General features: G+C 41.7%; 1 protein-coding gene across 1 annotated transcript in view; it reads left to right on the plus strand.

Moving 5' to 3' along the window:
* The window catches only part of SLC1A3 (solute carrier family 1 member 3), a 92,244-nt gene that overhangs the window by 43,910 nt on the left and 23,197 nt on the right, over positions 1-25,137 (plus strand). The window contains exons 4-5 of the mRNA XM_048850011.2: positions 22,745-22,949; positions 24,728-24,770. Coding sequence (XP_048705968.1) covers positions 22,745-22,949; positions 24,728-24,770 — 248 coding nt within the window. The remainder of the gene's footprint in view (positions 1-22,744; positions 22,950-24,727; positions 24,771-25,137) is intronic.

Raw genomic sequence — 25,137 nt, forward strand, 5'->3', positions numbered from 1 at the left:
GTCTACACTACGGAATAAGGTCGAATTTATAGAAGTCGGTTTTTTAGAAATCGGTTTTATATATTAGAGTGTGTGTGTCCTCACAGAAAATGCTCTAAGTGCATTAAGTGCATTAACTCGGCAGAGTGCTTCCACAGTACCGAGGCTAGAGTCGACTTCCGGAGCATTGGATAGCTATCCCACAGTTCCCGCAGTCTCCGCTGCCCATTGGAATTCTGGGTTGAGATCCCAATGCCTGATGGGGCTAAAACATTGTCGCGGGTGGTTCCGGGTACATATCGTCAGGCCCACGTTCCCTCCCTCCCTCCGTGAAAGCAAGGGCAGACAATCGTTTTGCGCCTTTTTTCCCGAGTTACCTGTGCAGACGCCATACCACGGCAAGCATGGAGTCCGCTCAGATAACCATCACCCTATGTCTCCTGGGTGCTGGCAGACGCGGTACGGCTTTGCTACACAGTAGCAGCAACCCATTGCCTTCTGGCAGCAGACGGTGCAGTACGACTGATAGCCGTCCTCGTCGTGTCCGAGGTGCTCCTGGCCACGTCGGCTGGGAGCGCCTGGGCAGACATGGGCGCAGGGACTAAATTTGGAGTGACTTGACCAGGTCATTCTCTTTAGTCCTGCAGTCAGTCCTATTGAACCGTCTTATGGTGAGCAGGCAGGCGATACGGATTGCTAGCAGTCGTACTGTACCATCTTCTGCCGGGCAGGCAAGAGATGAGGATGGCTAGCAGTCGTACTGTACCATCTTCTGCCGAGCAGCCATGAGATGTGGATGGCATGCAGTCCTTCTGCACCATCTGCTGCCAGCCAAAGATGTAAAAGATAGATGGAGTGGATCAAAACAAGAAATAGACCAGATTTGTTCTGTATTCATTTGCTTCCCCCCTCCCCCCCGTCTAGGGGACTCATTCTTCTAGGTCACACTGCAGTCACTCACAGAGAAGGTGCAGCGAGGTAAATCTAGCCATGTATCAATCAGAGGCCAGGCTAACCTCCTTGTTCCAATAAGAACAATAACTTAGGTGCACCATTTCTTATTGGAACCCTCCGTGAAGTCCTGCCTGAAATACTCCTTGATGTAAAGACACCCCCTTTGTTGATTTTAGCTCCCTGAAGCCAACCCTGTAAGCCGTGTCATCAGTCGCCCCTCCCTCCATCAGAGCAACGGCAGACAATCATTCCGCACCTTTTTTCTGTGCGGACGCCATACCAAGGCAAGCATGGAGGCCGCTCAGCTCACTTTGGCAATTAGGAGCACATTAAACACCACACGCATTATCCAGCAGTATATGCAGCACCAGAACCTGGCAAAGCGATACCGGGCGAGGAGGCGACGTCAGCGCGGTCACGTGAGTGATCAGGACATGGACACAGATTTCTCTGAAAGCATGGGCCCTGCCCATGCATGCATCATGGTGCTAATGGGGCAGGTTCATGCTTTGGAACGCCGATTCTGGGCTCGGGAAACAAGCACAGACTGGTGGGACTGCATAGTGTTGCAGGTCTGGGACAATTCCCAGTGGCTGCGAAACTTTCGCATGCGTAAGGGCACTTTCATGGAACTTTGTGACTTGCTTTCCCCTGCCCTCAGGCGCATGAATACCAAGATGAGAGCAGCCCTCACAGTTGAGAAGCGAGTGGCGATAGCCCTGTGGAAGCTTGCAACGCCAGACAGCTACCGATCAGTTGGGAATCAATTTGGAGTGGGCAAATCTACTGTTGGGGCTGCTGTGATGCAAGTAGCCCACGCAATCAAAGATCTGCTGATATCAAGGGTAGTGACCCTGGGAAATGTGCAGGTCATAGTGGATTGCTTTGCTGCAATTGGATTCCCTAACTGTGGTGGGGCCATAGACGGAACCCATATCCCTATCTTGGCACCGGAGCACCAAGCCGCCGAGTACATAAACCGCAAGGGGTACTTTTCAATAGTGCTGCAAGCTCTGGTGGATCACAAGGGACATTTCACCAACATCAACGTGGGATGGCCGGGAAAGGTACATGACGCTCGCATCTTCAGGAACTCTGGTCTGTTTCAAAAGCTGCAGGAAGGGACTTTATTCCCAGACTAGAAAATAACTGTTGGGGATGTTGAAATGCCTATATGTATCCTTGGGGACCCAGCCTACCCCTTAATGCCATGGCTCATGAAGCCGTACACAGGCAGCCTGGACAGTAGTCAGGAGCTGTTCAACTATAGGCTGAGCAAGTGCAGAATGGTGGTAGAATGTGCATTTGGACGTTTAAAGGCACGCTGGCGCAGTTTACTGACTCGCTTAGACCTCAGCGAAACCAATATTCCCACTGTTATTACTGCTTGCTGTGTGCTCCACAATATCTGTGAGAGTAAGGGGGAGACGTTTATGGCGGGGTGGGAGGTTGAGGCAAATCGCCTAGCTGCTGGTTACACGCAGCCAGACACCAGGGCGGTTAGAAGAGAACAGGAGGGCGCGGTACGCATCAGAGAAGCTTTGAAAACCAGTTTCATGACTGGCCAGGCTATGGTGTGAAAGTTCTGTTTGTTTCTCCTTGATGAAACCCCCCGCCCCTTGGTTCACTCTACTTCCCTGTAAGCTAACCACCCGCCCCTCCTCCCTTCAGTCACCGCTTGCAGAGGCAATAAAGTCATTGTTACTTCACATTCATGCATTCTTTATTCATTCATCACACAAATAGGGGGATGACTACCAAGGTAGCCCAGGAGGGGTGGTGGAGGAGGGAAGGAAAATGCCACACAGCACTTTAAGCACAGCACTTTAAAAGTTTACAACTTTAAAATTTATTGCATGACAGCCTTCTTTTTTTCGGGCAATCCTCTGTGGTGGAGTGGCTGGTTGGCCGGAGGCCCCCCCACCGCGTTCTTGGGCGTCTGGGTGTGGAGGCTATGGAACTTGGGGAGGAGGGCGGTTGGTTACAGAGGGGCTGCAGTGGAGGTCTGTGCTCCAGCTGCCTTTGCTGCAGCTCAACCATACACTGGAGCATACTGGTTTGGTCCTCCAGCAGCCTCAGCATTGAATCCTGCCTCCTCTCATCACGCTGCCGCCACATTTGAGCTTCAGCCCTGTCTTCAGCCCGCCACTTACTCTCTTCAGCCCGCCACTTACTCTCTTCAGCCCGCCACCTCTCCTCCCGGTCATTTTGTGCTTTCCTGCACTCTGACATTATTTGCCTCCACGCATTCGTCTGTGCTCTGTCAGTGTGGGAGGACAGCATGAGCTCGGAGAACATTTAATCGCGAGTGCGTTTTTTTTTTCTTTCTAAGCTTCACTAGCCTCTGGGAAGGAGAAGATCCTGTGATCATTGAAACACATGCAGCTGGTGGAGAAAAAAAAAGGGACAGCGGTATTTAAAAAGACACATTTTATAAAACAGTGGCTACACTCTTTCTACCTTGCTGTTAACATTACATACATAGCACATGTGCTTTCGTTACAAGGTCGCATTTTGCCTCCCCCCACCACATGACTACCCCCTCAACCTTCCCCCCTCCCTGTGGCTAACAGCGGGGAACATTTCTGTTTAGCCACAGGCAAACAGCCCAGCAGGAATGGGCTCCTCTGAGTGTCCCCTGAAGAAAAGCACTCTATTTCAACCAGGTGACCGTGAATTATATCTCACTCTCCTGAGGATAACACAGAGAGATAAAGAACGGATGTTGTTTGAATGCCAGCAAACATACACTGCAATGCTTTGTTCTACAATGATTCCCGAGTACGTGTTACTGGCCTGGAGTGGTAAAGTGTCCTACCATGAAGGACGTAATAAGGCTGCCCTCCCCAGAAACCTTTTGCAAAGGCTTTGGGAGTACATCCAGGAGAACCGCGAATGCCAGGGCAAAGTAATCCTTTCACATGCTTGCTTTTAAACCATGTATAGTATTTTAAAAGGAACACTCACCAGAGGTCCCTTCTCTGCCTGCTGGGTCCAGGAGGCAGCCTTGGGTGGGTTCGGGGGGTACTGGCTCCAGGTCCAGGGTGAGAAACAGTTCCTGGCTGTCGGGAAAACCGGTTTCTCCGCTTGCTTGCTGTGAGCTATCTACAACCTCATCATCATCATCTTCTTCTTCGTCCCCAAAACCTGCTTCTGTATTGCCTCCATCTCCATTGAAGGAGTCAAACAACACTGCTCATCATAGAAGCGGCATGTTTGGGGCTCTGACCCGGAGGGGCCATTCGCCTCTCTGGTTTTCTGGTAGGCTTGCCTCAGCTCCTTCAGTTTCACGCAGCACTGCTTCGGGTCCCTGTTATGGTCTCTGTCCTTCATGCCCTGGAAGATTTTGACAAAGGTTTTGGCATTTCGAAAACTGGAACGGAGTTCTGATAGCACGGATTCCTCTCCCCAAACAGCGATCAGATCCCGTACCTCCCGTTCGGTCCATGCTGGAGCTCTTTTGCGATTCTGGGACTCCATCATGGTCACCTCTGCTGATGAGCTCTGCATGGTCACCTGCAGCTTGCCACGCTGGCCAAACAGGAAATGAGATTCAAAAGTTCACGGTTCTTTTCCTGTCTACCTGGCCAGTGCATCTGAGTTGAGAGTGCTGTCCAGAGCGGTCACAATGGAGCACTCTGGGATAGCTCCCGGAGGTCAATACCGTCGAATTGTGTCCACAGTACCCCAAATTCGAGCCGGCAAGGCCGATTTAAGCGCTAATCCACTTGTCAGGGGTGGAGTAAGGAAATCGATTTTAAGAGCCCTTTAAGTCGAAATAAAGGGCTTCATTGTGTGGACGGGTGCAGGTTTACATCGATTTAATGCTGCTAAATTCGACCTAAAGTCCTAGTGTAGACCAGGGCTAAGGCAGTAGAAGTGAACTATTTGTGCTTCTAGTAAAGACTGGATGTCTCACCAAGCTCTTAAGCATGATTTAGTTCTTCCATGAAAACATGTACGGCACAATCCAATATGATGGCTCAGTTTCCAAGGCTTTCCAGATTTGTAGCGGGGTCAAGCAAGGGGGTGTACTTGCCCCAACTCTATTGGGGATCTTCTTCTCCTTGCTACTGAAACAAGCTTTTGGTGTCTCAACTGTGGGAACCTACTTGCACACAAGATCTGATGGAAAGCTGTTCAATCTGAAGACTCAGATCTAAAACCAAGACTCGGGAGGCCCTCATCCAACACCACCTCTTCACTGACGATGCAGCAGTGACAACCCACACAGAAGCCAAGCTCCAAAACCTCATGGACAGTTTTTCCAAAGCCTGCCAAGACTTCGGGCTTATCATAACCCTAAAAAAGATAAACATAATGTGCCAAGGAGCTGAAGAACCACCCTCCATCAGAATCAACATTTATGAACCTGAAGTGATGAACAAATTCACATACCTATGGTCCACTATCGCAGGCAACCTCTCACTTAAAATGGAACTCAACATCTGCATCGGAAAAGCTGCCACAACAACATCTAAACTGAGCAAGAGGGTATGGCCAAACAAACAACTGACAGAGCACACAAAGATCTGTGTGTATCATGCATGTTATCAGCACACTTTTGTATGGGAGTGAGTCATGGACTGTATACTCTCATCAGGAAAACAGGCTCAACAGCTTTCATACATGTTGCCTTCATCAAATCTTTGGAATCTCCTGGAGGGACAGAGTCACCAACACTGAGGTGCTCAAGCCAGTCAGTATATCCAGCATGCAAACACTCCTCAAACAGAGATGCCTCCGCTGGTATGGGCATGTGTGCCAAATGAATGATGGGCGCATCCCAAAGGACATCCTCTATAGCAAACTGGCATCTGAAAAAAGATCCAAAGGATGTCCAAAATTGCATTTCAAAGATGTGTGCAAGTGAGACCTCAAAGAAATGGACATGGATGTGGATAACTGGCAAGATCACACTCAGGTCCGCAGCCTTTGGAAACAAAGCTTAACAAAGGTCTCTGGATTTACAAGAGGAAGCTGTCCAGCTTAGCAGAGGAGAAAAGAGCTTGCAGAAGGAAGAGCCCAAAGGGTCAAAACACCACCTTTAAATGTGACAGATGCAGCAGAAATTGTCTCTCTCGAATGGATCTCTTCAGCCACAGCTATGGTTGCCATAAAAACAATTGAGTAAATTCTTGACCTCTCAGGGGCAGATATCCATGGTCTCTTGAGACTAAAGGATGCCTACTACTACTATTGCTACTACTAGAGTAGCTCAACTGGTGGCAACAATGTATCCTAGTGCAGACAAGGCAGCAGCAGCCACTGTCATTTTAACAATTGTGTCATCTAGAACAACTGTAAATGTGTATTTATATTCCCCTTTTTCAGTACGGACCTGTTCCAAAGCTTACTGAAGTCAACGGAAAGACTCCGTTAAGGCTGCCTCCTGAGGTGCCCAGTGCAAGTGCCAGGATGGGAGGGGCATGTTGACATAGGGCTGCAGCATGCAGCCCATAGAACAGTGCAGGGAGACTGCTGTAACTCAGGACCCCAGAGCTGTCGAAGTTATGCTAGTGGCCTCTCCAGCCTCCGGAGCAGCCCTGGATTGAGAGGACACAAAGGGTTAAGGCATAAACCCACTTTAGCCCCTCCTCCTCAAGAGCTGCAAGTTCTGTGCTGCGCCCCTTAAGATAGAAAGATTTGAAGGTGCAAATGGGAGGAGGAAACAAAGGGAACAACAAGATATAAGGAGTGGGCAGAGTACAGGAGGTAACATGGGGAGAAGCAGCATATAAGAGATGATGTACTCAGATGCTGAGCTGTGCATAGACCTAAAATGAGGATAAGGAATTTGTATAGAATTTAGAAAATCACAGAAAGTCAGTGCAGGGACTTGAGGTGGGCAGGATGACATGCTGAGAACAGTAAAAGAGGAACTTTATTCTGGCTGCTGAATGTTGAAGAGGAGAGAGCTAGCCAGGTCAAAGTTATAAATGTCTAGGAGAGAGAGAACCAGGTCGTAAACCAGGGTTTCAAAAGAGGGATGAGGAAGAGGTGGATTTTTAAAGTTATAGAGAGGGAGAAGCAACAAGACTTCATGAGAGCCTAGGCCTGAGGACAGAATGAAAGAGAAGAGACAAATATAACCCTAAGAATTTACATAACATAACATGAGATCAAGTTAACAAAACCCAAGGAATGGGATAGCATACGTTCATGTATTAACAAATCCTGTACTGATGAGAAACTACAATTACACCATTAAAAATCTTTATCTTATATTTGATTCCCCACTGAGTGGTAATTACTAGAATCCAAGACTCAAGTCTGTTGGATTTAATAAAGACATTTTCACAAGAAAACATGGGTTAGGGATTCACTATACATAATTAAACACCACCCTTGGGAGAAAATGTAGTTGGGAGAATACGTGTACAATTCTCAGCACCACACTTTTTTCAGGTCATCTTAATATTGTTAAATTACAGAAGAAAGGTGACATCTCAGAGCTTTATTAGTTGCGTCAAGAATTAAACTCTGGAAGTAGAAATCCTAGGGCCAAATTGTAATCACAGTTACACCAGCTTTACACCAACACATATTAGATCATTTCAGTGGATTTATTCCTGGTTTACAGCAGGATAAGTGACATCAGAATCTGACCCAATATAGAAGATTCAGAATTACTTCGCTTCTGGGTGAAGAGTCTACTTTTTGGACGGTAAAATTGTCCTTTGTGTAAACTCAGAACCAATGTCATGGTTGACATTAATTAGCTTAAAAGGGAAAAATGGCTCTGCATTTGATAATGAGATACAGAACCTTCCTGCTCTAGTTGTTCAAATCCTGATTAAGTCACTTGTGACTGAGCAAAAGATCCAATCTATGGCTGTTCCGTGAACTATGTAAAATGAGTTTTAGTAGTGTCAGTCCAGTTCCCAGTGGACAAGCAGCCTCGCCAAGGAAACTGTCACTACAACTGGAAGATGCAGCAAAGGAGACTTGACAACGAGACTGAACTAGCTTCTCAACCCTAAAGTGGTCCCTCAGGTCAGAGCTGAGGCGAATTAGGATAGAGTATAGGAAATCTTGTATGCCTGTACCCCATATACATATCTTTTCTTTAGAAAGAGAATCTCAGTTTCCTTTCAATCAGCACCTTTCTGAGAAGCACTGAATTCATTTCATTTTTAAAGTAATTTAACATAAATGTATGCTAATATATGTATCACAAAATAAAGATCTAAAAGCAAATATACTTTTATATTATAAACATACAGTAGGTACTGTTAATTTAGGAATACACTAAGCTCACAATTGTATTAGAAATGTCACATTTTGTGATTTCATCATGAGTTATCCAGTCAGATAACTTTTGCACTGTCTGTTCCTAGAATGTCATGCTTCATATGTTCAAAATGTATTGTGTATCGTAAGTGTTTAATTTGCCTTGCAAAATAAGTTTTTTCTTCACACTTTCAGGTTCAGCTGTTGAAACCCAAATTCAATGGGAATACATGCATACTTAAAGTTAAGCTCATGCATATGTCTTTGAAGGATCAGGGCCTTAATTTGCCAGAATCCAGATCAAAGTCTTAATAGATTAAATCCAATACCTTGAACTGCATTTAGAAGCCAGTGGAACACAGGTGGAATATGCTTAACACAGCTGGGAAAACAAGTTGCCTACATCTTCTTGAACTGTAGTATCTTGCCAGAATATAAATGCGTTATTTTTGGCAATGATTTACAGAATAAATGGAAGGCAATATTTTTCATTTGGTTATTTTTCATACTTTAGATGTTTCTTACATTACTGGGATATTTATTTTTGTCTTATAACTACAAACTTTGTGGGTTTCAAATTATGTTAATGTGCTTCGCCTTGCCAATTACTACTATGAACTTACTTCTAATTAAACTGAAGTAATTTACCATGTTACATCACGCTTATTTAACATTAGTAGAGCCAAACAAATCATCAACTGGCAATCCTTTTTCTGAAGCAAATGTTCTCTGGTTGATTTTTTGCCACTGTTCTAGTGAAAGGGAAGCTTTAAACCTAAACAGAAAAATCACATTTCTAGGAGAACATACTAGTCTCGTCTTTAATGCTTTTTAGAACTGCACTACGCAGGTAGCAGCAGTGTTTTGTTACCAACAAACATTTTGAGCAGCTATTTTCTGTGTTCCTGGGTTTCTGATTCTTGGCACTGGGACAGTCAGTCCTTTGTACTCTGTTATTACAATGAAGTAACCAAAGTAAAAAAGAGTCTTGGTCTGAGATTGTCAGCTGTTACTAATCACTGCTTCATGGCTTGCTGTGAATCCCCACTTGCTTCTCCCTCCTGCTCTGCTTAGCACACATAAAGAAGATAAATTACTCCCTAGTTTGCCTTCAAAAACCATATTGTTTGGCACATTCCAATACTGTGAGCAAAGGATGGAATAATGCAAAGAGTTAAATGGGTATCTAAACAGCCCCACAGCAGGGCCCTGTTCTGGCAGATGTGGGTTTCAGGAAATGTACTTCAGCATTTGGTTATCCAAAAGTTTCCTGTTACCTTGCAGCACTTCGAAGTAAATCATTTCTGGTCTGCAAAACACTACAATATATTCCTGCAACAGTTGCACTGCAGTTTCCTTCAGTAACAGGAACATCAATTACATACAATGAGATGCAGCATTTGAGAGCACTGTATATACAGTATACCCTTCATTTAATTGAGAGGTAGAGTACTCTAGTTTCAGATTAATTACTTCATAATACCGGTCATTCCCTGGATAGGTTTATTTAACTTTCCCCTGCCTTCATTAATAGATTCTGTCCTGATGAACATATAACAAAGAACTTAAAAAAATAGTTCCTTATTTATTTTATGTACAGCATGCACAACTCATGCAGGAAAAATAGAAAGAATATTTAATTAAGAAGCTGCAATATTCAAACTGAAACCATTTCCAAGCAAATCATGCACAATTGTTATTGTAAATTACTATATTAAATGAACAGGAGGACTTGTGGCACCTTAGAGACTAACAAATTTATTTGAGCATAAGCTTTCGTGGGCTAAAACCCACTTCATCGGATGCATGCAGTAGAAAATACAATAGGAAGATATATATATACACAGAGAACATGAAACCATGGGTGTTCTCACACACACTATAACGAGAGTGATCAGTTAAGGTGAGCTATTACCAGCAGGAGAGAAAAAAAAACCTTTTGTAGTGATAATCAAGATGGGCCATTTCCAGCAGTTGACAAATTGGTTGTTTTCTTGCGTTGACACCAAACATGGTTTTATAAGATTTACAGTCCAAAAAGAAAGCAATAACGATGTTAAATGTTAATGGTCAATAACAACAACAACAAATACTTTTATAGCATTTAATTTTGGTGTGGTATAAAGTATCAAAAGGCAAAAAGCAGCATAAAACCACTTGAGTTTTGTTTAGTGCCTAGAGTGTACATTCAGTCACTCATGTCTTGCCAATATTTTAAGAAGAGGCTACCACACAAGTGTTCCTTCCTGTGATAAAATTCTGTGTAGCCAGGAGTGCATGTGTTTGCAGACAGGAGGGATGGAGGACTGGGAAATCTGTTCAGATGTTTAGCCATTTAAACATATTCTCATAGCAATAACCAACGAGGGATGGATGAAACGCCACTTGGCAATCCACCCTATATTAGGCATACTTGCTACTGTAGCAGTACTTTTATTGTCTGACAAAAAATACTGAACCTATTAATAGCAGAGCAAATGTTCTTCCTACTTGTGTCATGTGAGATGGTGTGTGTGTGCGCGTGCGCACATGCGTACACTTTGCAGAAATATCCAGAGGTATCCATTGCTGGCAAAAATATCTGGCATTTAGTGCAATCTGGTGCATTTAAAAGGAGTTATTCAAAAGTACTTGTACAATCATCAGGGATTAGTCATCTCTGCGAGGGATGATTTAGCAGCCTCCAGAGAGGGGGTCACTCCATCATATGCAGGGAATCATCCCAATGATCCCTTTAGTTTGGTGGTGGAAGGGACTGAGAGAGTCACTTAGAGCACATCACTCTACTTGGCTGCTCATCTGGGCTTTTCCATACCCTGTCAATTCCCATGGTTTTCTTACGGTCTTTTCTTTCTTTGTCTCATGGAATGGGACTTCTTCTTACATGCCGTGGGATTTTCACTGGCAACACCTGCACACAGTTATTAGGTGGGCAACTGAATTAGTCACAACCATGTTGTGTGGATTGAATTTACTTACATTACTTTAATACTATTTTTTCGTGAGGCTTTTCTTGTGCAGTGTTTGAATAAAGCTGGCAAAACCTATTGAAATGTGTAATCTGATTATTAAAACTTCTAGCTACGTAAAGATAAGGGAAATTGAGAAATTCAAGGGTCCTGTCAACATCTCTCATCATGAAGCAGATCCACACAGCAAAAATCACACAGTGCTGCATTTTAGACACATCTTTTATGTGAAATTCAGGTTGTCATCAACTGTATTAATTTTCACACTGCTGAGTTAATGTGAAGCTACAGTATTAAGTATCTGCAAACATTAACAATGTTCTACTTCTTTGCTATTTCATTATTTCCTTCTATGTTGATTAATTAGTTTTCTTAAGTCTGGAGTGTAGTTGTGTCTAACTCTGTATTAATTTAGGGCCTGATCCTGCAAGGTGCTCAGCACCCTCCACTCCCATTGTCTTCAGTGGGAGTGAGGGGTGGTCAGTACCTCCCAGGAGACACTCAATGCCACTGAGGATCAGGCTTTCTGAGCCCAAGCATGTTGATTACAGTCAGACAAAAATTCCCACTGGTTTCAACTAACTAATGACTTTGCTTTAGAACTTTTCCAGGCAGATACTTGCTCTGATCTTGTTATTCATTCCGCTCTGATCTTGTTATTCATTCCGCATATCGTCATCATCACCCACAGTGGGAATCATTCTTATAGTGTGAAGATGTCAGCTTACTCATCCTGCAGTGCTCAGAAGGATGTGAGGGTTAGAGAGTGGTTTACATGTAAAATTTAGGCTAACATAGCTATGGTGGCACTTAGGAGTGCAAAAAATCCACACCCCTCAGTGCTAAATTAACCCCCAAGCGTAGACGCAACTAGGTCAACACAAGAAATGTTTCTGTCAACCTATCTTCCAGTACTCAAGAGGTTGTGTTCCTACAACAACAGAAAAACCATATGACAGACTGAAAATATCCTGTAATAACCTGAACAAACCTTACAGAATTAAGATAAACTTTACTGAACTCATTTAAACCCTATTGAATTAGGGTTAATACCTTTGGGGTACATTGTATTAAACATGTAGTTGTGTGCATGTTATTGTCGGATTGTATGTATGCACCTTCTGTAAGAGACTGATTAACGCTATTTCTGGAAGGTATTAGGAATTTCAGAAGACTTTGGAACAATACCTGTGAAATGGATTTCCTAGGAAGTACCTGGGGAATGCAAATGACCCACTCTGAATCCACCCTTTTGAAGCTAAGCTCTGGGGAGGAAAATGAATTATCTTCTAATGACCTGCTCCTGACAACTTCAGATCAACCCCCCCTGAACTGTATAAAGGGAAAACTAAACCTATTTTGAGGGTGCTGTGATGAACTTGTAACCACAATGAATCCTCTGGGGTGGGGATTTGAAGGACTGCTCCTCCCAGAATCCATCTTAGAATGGGAGTGGGGGGGGAAAGAATTCCTCTGATAAGAGCATTAGCATGTGTGTAGGTTCTTTCATTGCTTTGGTATGTTTTCTCTGTTAATATTTATTATGTGTTCTCTTTTTACCTCAGGACTAAAGTAGGCTTGCTCAGAAAGACCTGTGTGGTAACTATAATTGTGGGCGTCACACTGTTACCCATTTCTGAAGACGAAGCAAACAGGTGCCCTTCAGCAACCTGTCTGTGCTGTGAATAACATAGTGAGGGCAGGGAATTGTGCAGCCCGGAAATACCCCAGTCACAAGGGAGAGAGATGCATGTGTCCATTCTGGGAAGCTGGAAGCCTGTGAGTGGGTGCCCTTGCTAGCCCACTGAGGGGAAATATAGGAGCAGTTGCCTTGAAGTGTGACAAACCCCTTCTGTCACTGTCTACTGTGTCTACATTAAGGGGTTAAGCCAGCATAGCTATCGTGCCACAGCTTTACTGATACAGTCCCTGCATGGTAGATGAGGCCTAAGACTGCTTTTTAGGGAAAGACAACTTAAAAAAAAACAAAATTAGGGCCACATTCATGAACCATCACTTGGCTTTACCACTGTTTTACCATCAAACAGTTTACCTAGCAACTACAGCCTCATAATGAAGAGTCTGTAAAAGGATAAACAGGAAAATAAACAGCAACAAAAAGATTCTGTTTTCCATGTCATGTTTTGAAAAACTGAGACTGTGGAGACAGTATTAATTTAAAATAGCCCCTAGACTTTCTATTTATCTACCATATTAAATATTCATGAAAAATATAAATGACTTTGCTCTATTACCAGTCATCAGTTGGATATTAGTTTGTAATTTTAAAAATTAAACATGGATCCTGTCAAGTGCTTTATAATTATACATCAAAACTATGTTATTACAACAGCTTTACTTTTTTTTTAAAGCAAAAAGTTTTAAAAGGTTTGGGGCAAAATCTTTGCTGTGTTTTGTCTCAGATGATATTTATTTATTGTAGAAGAGCAAAGAAGTAAGTCTCTTATTTTCACCAATAGGTTCTGTTAGAGAGAGGCAGAAAAACTCTGAAAGTGTGATTTAACAGGTGACATTAGGAGCTGAGGATTACCCCAAATTCCCAAATTAAAGAAGAAAAGTAATTATACCAAGAGCACAATGCTTCTTCCACTGACATCATATGGCAAACCCCAAGTAAGGAAGCTACTTACATAAGAACAAGAATGGTCGCCCTGGGCCAGACCAATGGTCCATCTAGCCCAGTATCCTGTATTCTGACAGTGGCCAATGCCAGAGCATCAAAGGGAATGAACAGAACAGGACAGTTATCCAGCGATCCATCCCCTGTTGTCCAATCACAACATCTGGCAGTCAGAGGCCTAGGGACACCCAGAGCATGGGCTTGCATCTCTGACCATCCTGGCAAAGAGCCATTGATGAACCAATCCTCCATGAACTTATCTAATTCATTTTTTGAATCTAGTTATAGTTTTGGTCTTCACAACATCCCCTGGCAATGACTTCCACAGGTTGACTGTGCATTGTGTGAAAAAGTACTTCCTTTTGTTTGTTTTAAACCTGATGCTTATTAATTTCATCAGATGACCCCTGGTTCTTGTATTACATGAAAGGGTAAATAACACTTCTTTGTTCACTTTCTCCACACCATTCATGATTTTATAGACCTCTAGCCTATTCCCCCTTACTCATCTCTTTTCCAAGTTTAATAGTCCCAGTCTTTTTAATCTTTCCTCATACAGAAGCTGTTCCATAACCTTAATCATTTTTGTTGCCCTTCTCTGTACCTTTTCCATTTCTAATATATATATTTAAGATGGGGTGACCAGAACTGCATGCAGTATTCAGGTGTGGGCATATCAAGGATTTATATAGTGGCATTACAATATTTTCTGTCTTACGATCTTTTCCTTTCCTAAGGGTTCCTAACATTCTGATAGCTTTTTGACTGCTGCTGCACATTGACTGGATGTTTTCAGAGAACTATTCACAATGACTCCAGGATCTCTTTCTAAAGTGGTAACTGCTAATTTAGACCCCATCATTTTGTACGTATAGTTGGGATTATGTTTTCCAATGTGCATTACTTAGTATTTATCAACACTGAATTTTATCTGCCATTTTGTTTCCCAGCCACCTAGTTTTGTGAGATCCCCAACTCTCTGTAGTCTGCTTTGGAGTTAACTATTCTGAGTAATTTAGTAACATCTGCAAACTTTGCCACCATACTATTTACCCTTTTTTTCCAGATCATTTATGAATATGTTGAACAGCACTTGTCCAAATACAGATTCCTGGGGGACACCACTATTTACCTCTCTCCGTTTTCAAATCTGACCATTTATTCCTACCCTTTGTTTCCTGTCTTTTAAGCAATTACTAATCCACAAGGGGACCTTCCCTCTTATCCCATGACTGCTTACTTTGCTTAAGAGCCTTTGGACTGCTTTGAGCCTTAAGAGGGACCTTATCAAAGGCTTTCCACAAATCCAGATACACTACATCTATAGGATCACCCTTCTCCACATGCTTGTTGACTACCTCAGAAAATTCTAATGGATTGCTGGGGCATGATTTCCCTTTATAAAAGTTGTGTTGACTCTTCCCCAACAAATCGTGTGCATCTACATGTCTAATATGTCTGTTCTTTAGTATAGTTTTAACCAATTTGCCTGGTACTGAAGTTAGGCTTATCAGCCATAATTGACAGGATTGCCTCTGGAGTCTTTTTTTTTAAAATTGGCGTCACATTAGCTATCCTCCAGTCATCTCGTACAGAAGCTGATTTTAGTGATAGGTTATATACTACAGTTAGTAGTTCTGCAATTTCATATTTGAGTTCCTTAAAACCTCCTGTACTGACACCTCAGTCTGGGATTGTTCCTCAGGTTTGTCACCTAAAAAGAATGGCTGAAGTGTGGCTATCTCCCTCACATCCTCTGCAGTGAAGACCACAGCAAAGAATTTGTTTAACTTCTCTTTAATAGCCTTACCTTCTTTCAGTGCTCCTTGAGCACCTCAATCGTCCTTTGTTTGAAAGGCTTCCTGCTTCTCATGTACTTAAAAAAAATTCTGTTAGTTTTTGAGTCCTTTGCTAATTGCTCTTCAGATTCTTTTTTGGTCTGCCTACTTATACTTTTACATTTGACTTGGCACATTTTATGCTCCTTTCTACTTTCCACAGTAGGATCTGACTTCCAGTTTTTAAACGATGATTTTTTGCATCTGACCAATTCTTTTACTCTGTTGTTTAGCAGAGGTGGCTTTATTTATTTATTTATTTATTCCTTTATTTATTTTTGGTCCTTTTACTATTCTTTTTAATTTGGGGTCTACATTTAATTTGATCCTCTATTAGGGTCTTTTTAAAAAGTTTCCATGCAGCTTGCAGGCATTTCATTCTTGTGGCTGTTCCTATTCATTTCCATTTAACTAGCTTTCCCTTTTTTGTGTAGTTCATCTTTCTGAAGTTAAATGCTACTGTGGTGGGTTTCTTTGGCATTTTACCACCCAGAAGAATGTTAATTTAATTACATTATGGTCACTATTACTGATATTCACCTCTTGGACCAGATCCCTTGCTTCACTTAAGACTAAATCAAGAATTCCCTCTCCCCCTGTGCATTCCAGAACAAGCTTCTCCAAAAAGCAATCATTAATGGTGTCTAGAAACTTTATTTCTGCATCCTGTTCTGAGGTGACATGTACCCAGTCAATATGGAGATAGTTGAAATCCACCATTATTATTGAGTTTTCTATAACAGAGTTCAAAAAAGAGCTAGATAAATTCATGGAGGATAGGTCCATCGATAGCTATTAGCCAGGATGGGCAGGGATGGTGTCCCTAGCCTCTGTTTGCCAAAAGCTGGGAATGGGTGACAGCGAATGGATCACTTCATGATTACCTGTTCTGTTCATTCCCTCTGAAGCACCTGGCACTGGCCACTGTTGAAAGACAGGATACTGGGCTAGATAGACCTTTGATCTGACCCAGTATGACCATTCTTATATATATAGCCTATATATATATAGCCTCTCTAATCTCCCTGAGCATTTCACAATCACCATCACCATCCTGGTCAGGTGGTCAGTAACATATTCTTACTGTTATGCTCTTATTAGTCAAATATGGAATTTCTATCCATAGTGATTCTATGGTACAGTTTGACTCATTTAAGATTATTACTATATTTGATACTATGCTTTCTTTCACATATAGTGCCACACCCTCACCAGAACGACCTATTCTGTCGTTCCTATGTATCTTGTACCCTAGTATTCCAAGATACTAGTACCTATATATCTTGTACCCTAGTATTCCAAGATTCCAAGTCATTGATTTCCACCAAGTTTCTGTGATGCCTATTATATCAATAACCTCACTTAGTACCAGGCACTCAAATTCACCCATTTTACTCTTTAGACTTCTAGCATAAGTATACAAATATTTATAATTTTCACTTTTTAGTTTTCTGCTTTCATGTGATGTAACTGAATTGGACTCTTTCATTTGACTGTTTCTCTTCAGTTCCTAAGTGTACTTTATCAACTTCTATCCTCTCCTCTTTACTAGAATATAGAGAGTCCCCAGTAGTAGATCCTCCCCATGTGTTGTCTCTTTCTGAACTCCTCTGCAGCTGTCAGCTTTCCTCTAGCTCTTGGTTTAAAAACTCCTTTAAGACCTTTTTAATTTTCCATGCCAGCAATCTCGTTTCATTTTGGTTTCGGTGGAGCCCATCCTTCCTTATAGGCTCCTCCTTTCCCAAATAATAAACCTAAGACCCTCCTCCCTACATCATTGTCTCATCCACACACTGAGACCCTGCAGTTCTGCATGTCTAATTGGCCCTGTGCATGGAACTGGAGGCATTTCAGAGAATGGTATCCTGGAGGTCCTGGACCTTAATCTCTTATCTAACAGCATGAATTTGGTCTCCAGAACCTCTCTCCTACCTTTTCCCATGTCATTGTTACCATGACCACCTCCTCCCCAGCACTGCACATAAGTCTGTCAAGATGTCTCGAGAGATCTGCAACCTTTGCACCTTGCAGGCAATTCACCATGAGGATCTCCCAGTTATCACAAACCCGGCTATCTATATTTTTAATAGTCAAATCCCCCATTACTATTACCTGTTGCTTCCTAATAACTGGGTTCCCTCCCCTTGAGAAGTATCCTCACTCTGAGATGATACCATGACATCATCTGAAAGGAGGGTCCCAACTATGGGATCATTTCCCTCTATTCCAGTTTGATGTTTTCCTTGCCCGAGACTTTCATCCTCCTCAACGGCACTGTCAGAGGCTGTCAGACTGGGGTGGGACCGGTCTACTGTGTCCCAGAAAGTCTCATCTGTGTATCTCTCTGTCTCCTTAGCTCCTCCAATTCAGCCACTCTGTTCTCAAGAGCCCATACTCGGTCTCTGAGAGCTTTTTTTCCTTGGACTGAATGCAACACATATGCCACCTGCTTACAAGGCTTACAAGGCAGGTAATCATACCTGCTGTATTCAGTGCAGTCTCTGGTTAGTTCTTTACCTTATCACAACACAAAACTACAAATTAGCTTACACCCATCTCAGAACAACTTTACTGAGCCCTGTTTGCAATGATTAAGAAAAGAAAATAATGATAAATAATAATAATGATAAATAATAATAATCCAACTGGGTTCAAGAAAATCACCAAAGCACAGCCCTAGGCTAATTTGTATGGCTGTGATCTGGATGGGAAGGAATAAAATAGTGGCTGGTAGTCAACCATTTTTGGTAAGGTGCAGTCTGTAATTACTGTATGCCCATAATTAACTGCAACTCTTTGCACTCTCTCTCAATTACCATACTTGTTGCTACCTTTCCTAGTTCTCAAAACATTTTGTTCAATTTCCTCTCTAGCACCTTTGTTAGGGAGTGATGTACTGCTTTGCTCTTTGTTCCAAGCACTCTGGAGAACTGCGTGTTATGTCTTTATTTCAGCCACAGTATGACTGATTCACACTCATTTCAGGAGAAAAGGGGCAGAGAGTATGTGAAGTGGGGGGCAGGAATTTGGGTTTGTTTTGAATCTTAGAAACCTCTTTTCCCCTAAACATGATTCCCATTCAGCCTGTGTGTGTGTGGATACAAAAATTACCGGCACTCTGCTCACGGTTGCCTTGACAACATCAAGGCATTCTTGTTTATGGTGACCAGTGGGCCTGCAAGTTTCCCAGGCCCATGGGGAAGGGGAGGGCATACGAAGAAGAAGAAGATGGAGCAGAGATGAATGAGATGGCAAAGCAGTTGAGAGCCAGCAGCCATGTGGGAGAGCGAGCTGCGAGCAGGATTAAAGGGGCACATACATCTCCACAGAACAATGGGAGCTTTTGCTGGCTTTCTATGGAAGAAAAGAATATGTACACAATGGCCTGTGACACATAAAAGCCTCAGAGCTAACTTTATTGCTTCTCCATTAAGGACTTTGCCAGAGACCCATTCAGCCCTAAGAAGCTTCATCAACCCTTAAAAATAATTAAGAAAATAAAAGCTTTCATTCTTTCTTGCTTTAAAAAATCTGAATTATTTTGGATAATTTTTTTAGTGTTGACACGATGAAAGCTATTGAAAGCTTTGGGCTCAATCCTGCAAAGTGCCAGCAGCTTCTCATGAGGTGCTGAGTGCCCTTTGCTCTCAATTACTTCAGTAAGAGGTGAGGATACTCAGTACCGCCCAGGAGGTGCTGTGAGGTGGAAATTTGCCTTCTCCTCATATAGCGAAACATGATCGTTTGTTAATATTTGTCTCTCAACACTCTATCTTGAACATTTATTTTAGTACTCTTAAAGGTCAAGAACAGGGGGCAGAGCAGTCAGTCCCTCCTTGCCTCAAACTCGAAAATCCTTTGTCTGAAGAAGAAGAGCAGGAATAAGACCAGAACAACTTAAATACAAGGCAACATCACAGCATGAACGCGGAAGAGGAAGCCAAGTTGGAATGCAGCTTAGTCAGAAAAGAATATGACTCCTGGTACCTACTCAGGGTCTCATCCAAAACCCACTGAAGCCAATGGAAAAAAACTCCCATGGACTTCACTGAGCTCTGGATCAGCCCCTTAGGGTATGTCCATTCTAATAAAAGACCCAGGGCTGACCTAGGTCAGCAGACTCAGGTTCACAGAGCTTGGACTACAGGGCTATAAAATTGCAGTGTAGACATTCACAAAAAGAAAAGGAGTACTTGTGGCACCTTTTCTTTTTGTGAATATAGACTAACACGGCTGTTACTCTGAAACCTGTCAGTGTAGACATTCAGGCTTGAGTTGGAACCTGGGCTCTGAGTACCTGCAAGGGGAGCATTTCAAAACTCAGGCTCCAGCCCAAGCCCAAACATCTACACTGCGATTTTATAGCCCAGCAGCCCAAACTCCATGAGCCAGAGTCGGCTGACCTGGTCCGGCTGCAGCTGAGCCACAGGTCTTTTATTGTAGTGTAGACGTACTGTAAGACAACAAATCCAGCTCATCACACTCCCCCCATGCCAGTCCAACAATGAAATATGATCATAGGGTCTGATTCTGCAAAAGTGCTGATCACCTCCAGAAAGGTGTTGAGCAGCCCCAATTCCCACAGACTTTGGGAGCTGAGGCCACTCAGTCCCGGGGTATCTGGCCAGTGGTACAAGGAGACGGTAAAACCTATAAAAGCATCAAGAGGCCAAACCTACAAAATCTCCGGGAGTAAATGCACTCAGCATTAGCCCCCAGTCACCTGGCAAGAGCAGGACAGTATCTCCTGACAGAGGATATAACAGAGACTATACCTGATCTTAGCTAAAATGCAGAGGAAAAAAATACACAGCATACTGTTACTTGTTTTGTAATATAGTACAAGGGGAATAAGAACATATGATCATTTAAACTCAAAATACATAAGCAAAGTTTTGAACAAATTGACTTAAAAAGTGAATATAAATTTATTCTTGATTTTGTTAATCTCACATTTTCTTTCTATCTTTGTTAATTATACATTTTTTATCACATTGAAGAACTAAAAATAACATAATCCTAACAAATCCCATCTGGTATAAAAATTGCACATGTGCATTATGGAACCAGAAAGGGCCAACAATTACTAAGTTTGTGATTAGACATATTAGTAAAGTAGGGTGAATATTTGAATTCTTTTGTGGAACTTTGCGGGGGGGGGGGGGAGAAAGCAATGCCCATTCCTAGATAAAAGGGTTTTTATGATTTACTTCCTGTTTAAAACAACAATAGTAATACTTTGAACTCACTAGTATATAACATACAAGGATCTCAAAGCACATAACAAATATGGAATTAGATTTCACAACATCACAGTGAGGTACCATAGGCAAGTATTATTACCCCATTTTACCCCATTATTACCTCAAATTATCTGAGGCACAGAGGAGTGACAGGCCATATATTCCAAAGGTTGGATTCCCATTTGACAATGCAATTTGTGCCTGTAAAATTTTGTCCTTGCATTAGAAGTATAATGCAGGCAGTTAAAGATGTCAGTATAGCAATCTTCTTCTGCAACATTTTGTGGGTGCAATTTTTACATAAAAAAGGTAGTGCAAATGAAAGGTTAGGCCTAAGTGACATGATCAAATTTACACCAGAAGTCTATGGCAGAGCCTGGAATGGAACCCAGATCTCTCTTTTGATCTTAGTTACATCAGTGTACATCTAGGGTAATTCCCTTGTAACTCCAAACAGTGCATATTTACAGCAATTACAATGTATAATAAATTTTACAAAAACTAATCAGTTTAACTAGGTTATGGTTCTTGTTTTAGGTTTGCATATTATTTATGTTCAGATTCTTTATATTCATGGCAGTCCCTTTTTTATATGTTGCATGTTTTACCTATGAGATAGATAGGTTCTCTGAGCACAAAATGGGTGCCTTTCACTGTACTTCATAAATTCAAAGACAGATATAAATGAAGAGACAATGCTCAGATACTATGGTGATTGGTATCAATGTAAGAATCTAGAAAGGCAGACAGACAAAAACAGTAGATACCCTAGGCTAGATAGTGCCCAACACTATATGAGTCCATAAGGAGGAGATGGAGAGGGTATAGAGATCCTTGCCCATCCCTTGCATCATTCCACAGGTGGTAGGTACAAATTCAATGGAAGCATTATTACTGATTTTAAATAGCTGTGTTAGCATTCCAAATGCAGACTGGGAAGGCGTTTCACCCCTTAAAGTGGTTACAGGAGGAGCAGTAACCATATCTGTTGAAAGAATGATGGATCAACCACCCCAACTGTGCACTTCCTAGGATCCTTGGGAAATTCTTACTTAGGGAGCCACAGTTCCTCTTTGGCCTCCTACTACAGAAAGGCTCCTCCACTTGAAAACCACAATCTGACCCTGTTTGTGCAACCCAGTCAACAGATGATTAAGTAGATGCCACATTGTGCACCCTGGTATCCACATTAAATCAGAATTGCACTAAGATCAGCCAAGTGTTAGGATTAATATCTCAAACTTTTGGGATGCCTACAAAAGACTCCAAATGTTTAATTCATACAATCGCAAGGATTTTCTGAATTAAACTAATGTCACTTAATCTATTTGAATCTCCCATGGCTTGGGCCAGAGGTAAACCCAGGTCATTGTACTAAACATTTAAGAACGGCACTCCATGCACCCACACTTCTATAAACACATCAGGTAGCCAATATTGTCTGAAGATACTCTGTGATTTCTTCCCTGCCATTCCAGATTAAGTGCAGCAGATTTCTATGAAGCATTTTTGGATTACACTTAATCTGATAACCAAAACTCAATGTATTATCTCTGTGGTACAAAGGAATTGCCACATCGGATCAGACCAATGGTCACTCTAGTTCCCTATCCTGATTCCAACAGTTGCTAAAACCAGATAATTCAGAGGAGAGTTAAGCTCTCCTAACAGATAATTATGTAATAACAAGCATGGGGGGGCGGGGGATGTAACAATAGCAGCACTACCTGTGAAGAGGAACAGAGTAGTTTTACTAGGCCAGTATAACTTTGGTTGCTTTAAATGTACTTGTTATTAGAACTCCTCTCACAAAGCCTCAGGTTGCTGAGTTTACAATCTTCACGCACAGTTTTATGAGGTGAATGTCCTTGTGCTTAAATTTATTAGGAACGGCTGCCCTGGATAGTAAAGCATCAGGGAAGATGGGAATGCGAGCAATTGTCTACTACATGAGTACTACGATCATTGCTGTAATAATTGGCATAATCATTGTGGTTATCATCCACCCTGGGAAAGGTACAAAGGAAAATATGCACAGAGAAGGCAAAATTATGCAAGTAACAGCAGCAGATGCCTTTCTTGACTTAATCAGGTACGGCTATTATATTGTACATCTTCTGTAGCAATGGCAACAACAGCAATATTTAGATGTACATCACAAGGAAAATTAACACAGAAAATCTCGGACAGTGACTAGCTAAACTAGCCAAACTTCATTTGAAGCTGGTGATGCCAACAGTGTCATTACAAAATACAGAACTAGCACAGTAAGTACTTTCAAATAAGCAGCCGAACAAAGTGGCAAGGAAAGAAACTGCTTTTAAAATTCAAAGCAATGTTGTGCTCAGAAACCTGCTTTACTGCCTCCACAAGTTCCTCTCCTTGCCCCCATACTACATCTTCTAACACCAAGTTCCTCTCCTCTCCTTTACCCCCATCTCCAACAAGAATCTCATTCCACCTGAATCTATTCATTTAGTCATTCATCTTCCTTTACATGGCGGCCCCTGCTTTGGGGCCATATGGTTACCTCTGCTCAATTTGCATTGAGAAGAGAGAGAAACTAGGGGAAAGTAGATAAAATGCATGGAAGAATGGAGCAGAAGCAATGTAGCCTGTTTTCTCCAAGCTAAAAGAAACTCTGCAGTGCCATTTCTGTCCAACCGATGTTCCACAGGTGTGCCAGGAAGTGGGGAAGCAGATAATGAATGTGAACCCAGTGGCTTTACCACCAAGAAATTCAGAAGAAGTTCATGCTTTGTTAACTCCAGCGGAGAGGGTCACAGAGCACAGACATGGATGGAGGCCTCCGAGACCCAGGCTGCCAGGAAGGGGGTCTCCAGAATGGAGCAAGAAGAGGCTTTCACTCACCAAGATAATTAAATTTCAGCATTGTGGAAAAAACACTTGTAATACGTATAAAATATTACTCTAAAATACTGTATGCCACGTCAAATGTACTTTAAACATTAGAAAGAGAGCTGTATGAACGGATTTTTCAGTTTGCTGGCAATTGCAAAAAATAATAAAAAAATTGTTTTGGATCAAATGAAAAATAAAATTTTTCAAAATTTTAGGCAAACTGAAAACTGAAAAAAAAATTGCTTTGGGTCAAACAAAATGAAACGTTTTTGTTCATTTTTGTACATTAATGTTTTTTAATTTAAAAAAAGTAAAATAAAAGGATCTTTCAAAACAAAAAGTCATTACAGATCAAAAAATTGACACTTTGTTTGGAAAGTGTCAAAACAAAATGTTTCAGTATTTTGGGGGGAATTTTGTTAGGTTGTTTTTTTTTTTTTACTGAAACAATTTGGCAAAATTGACGTGAATGTGTGAAATGTTTAAGTGTCACTGAATCTGCATCATTTGCTGAAAAAAATGTTTTGGTCAAAAAATTTCATCCAGCTCTAATTAGGAAAACATACTGATTATTCCCTTTTAGTAATCACAATACCCTAGATTGTGTGACTGTCAAAATGTCAGCAGTTTTCATTTGAAAAGAAGCGGAGTTGCATTACATATTGAGCAAAGTTAATCTGTATGCAGATCATTTTAATAAATACCTATACCAAAAAAGAGTCAGTACAGACCCTCTAATCGTGTTCATTTGGCAAACCCACCAACATTCTGTTATGTAGGATTTGAAACACAGTTCTTTACTCACTTGCCCAAACCATCCAAAATTTTGTCCTGAAAAGGTAATAAGGTAATACTATAAATGAGGCCCTATTCACTATAACATATACACATGTATTTTTTCATCTTAGTGATCCTTCAGTAATCAGTTTATCCCCATCAGCTGAGCTACTGGTTAATATGTTGCTAGAATGTGATTAATATTTCTGACATTTTTTCTCCTTTTCACAGAAACATGTTCCCTCCAAACTTGGTGGAAGCCTGCTTTAAACAGGTAAAAATGTGCTGTTATTTCTAATTGAAACTCCAGTGTGGTATCTTTCATGTAGTAAATTAAAGACTGAAATGTTATTAATGTATTTTTAAGGAACAGCCAATGATTTTGCTTGTCCTTACAGCAGTCATGGATCTTACATGCACTATTATTTTTCAGCTAAAGAAAATGAACTAAAATGGGTGTTTGTTTTTGTTCATTTGTACAGTGGTACTTGTTGTGAGAACTGGGAAAACCCACCTGGGCCAGCAAGCTCAAAAATTAAAACTTCTCCAGATTTGCGTGATTCATGAGCCAAAGGCAAGCTTAATGAAAATCAATGGAGAATTTTCTTTTCAAAGACAATATTGGGCTCAGGGGGATGAAG

This window comes from Caretta caretta, chromosome 5, assembly GCF_965140235.1.
Source record: "Caretta caretta isolate rCarCar2 chromosome 5, rCarCar1.hap1, whole genome shotgun sequence".
Classification (NCBI taxonomy): Eukaryota; Metazoa; Chordata; order Testudines; family Cheloniidae; genus Caretta; species Caretta caretta.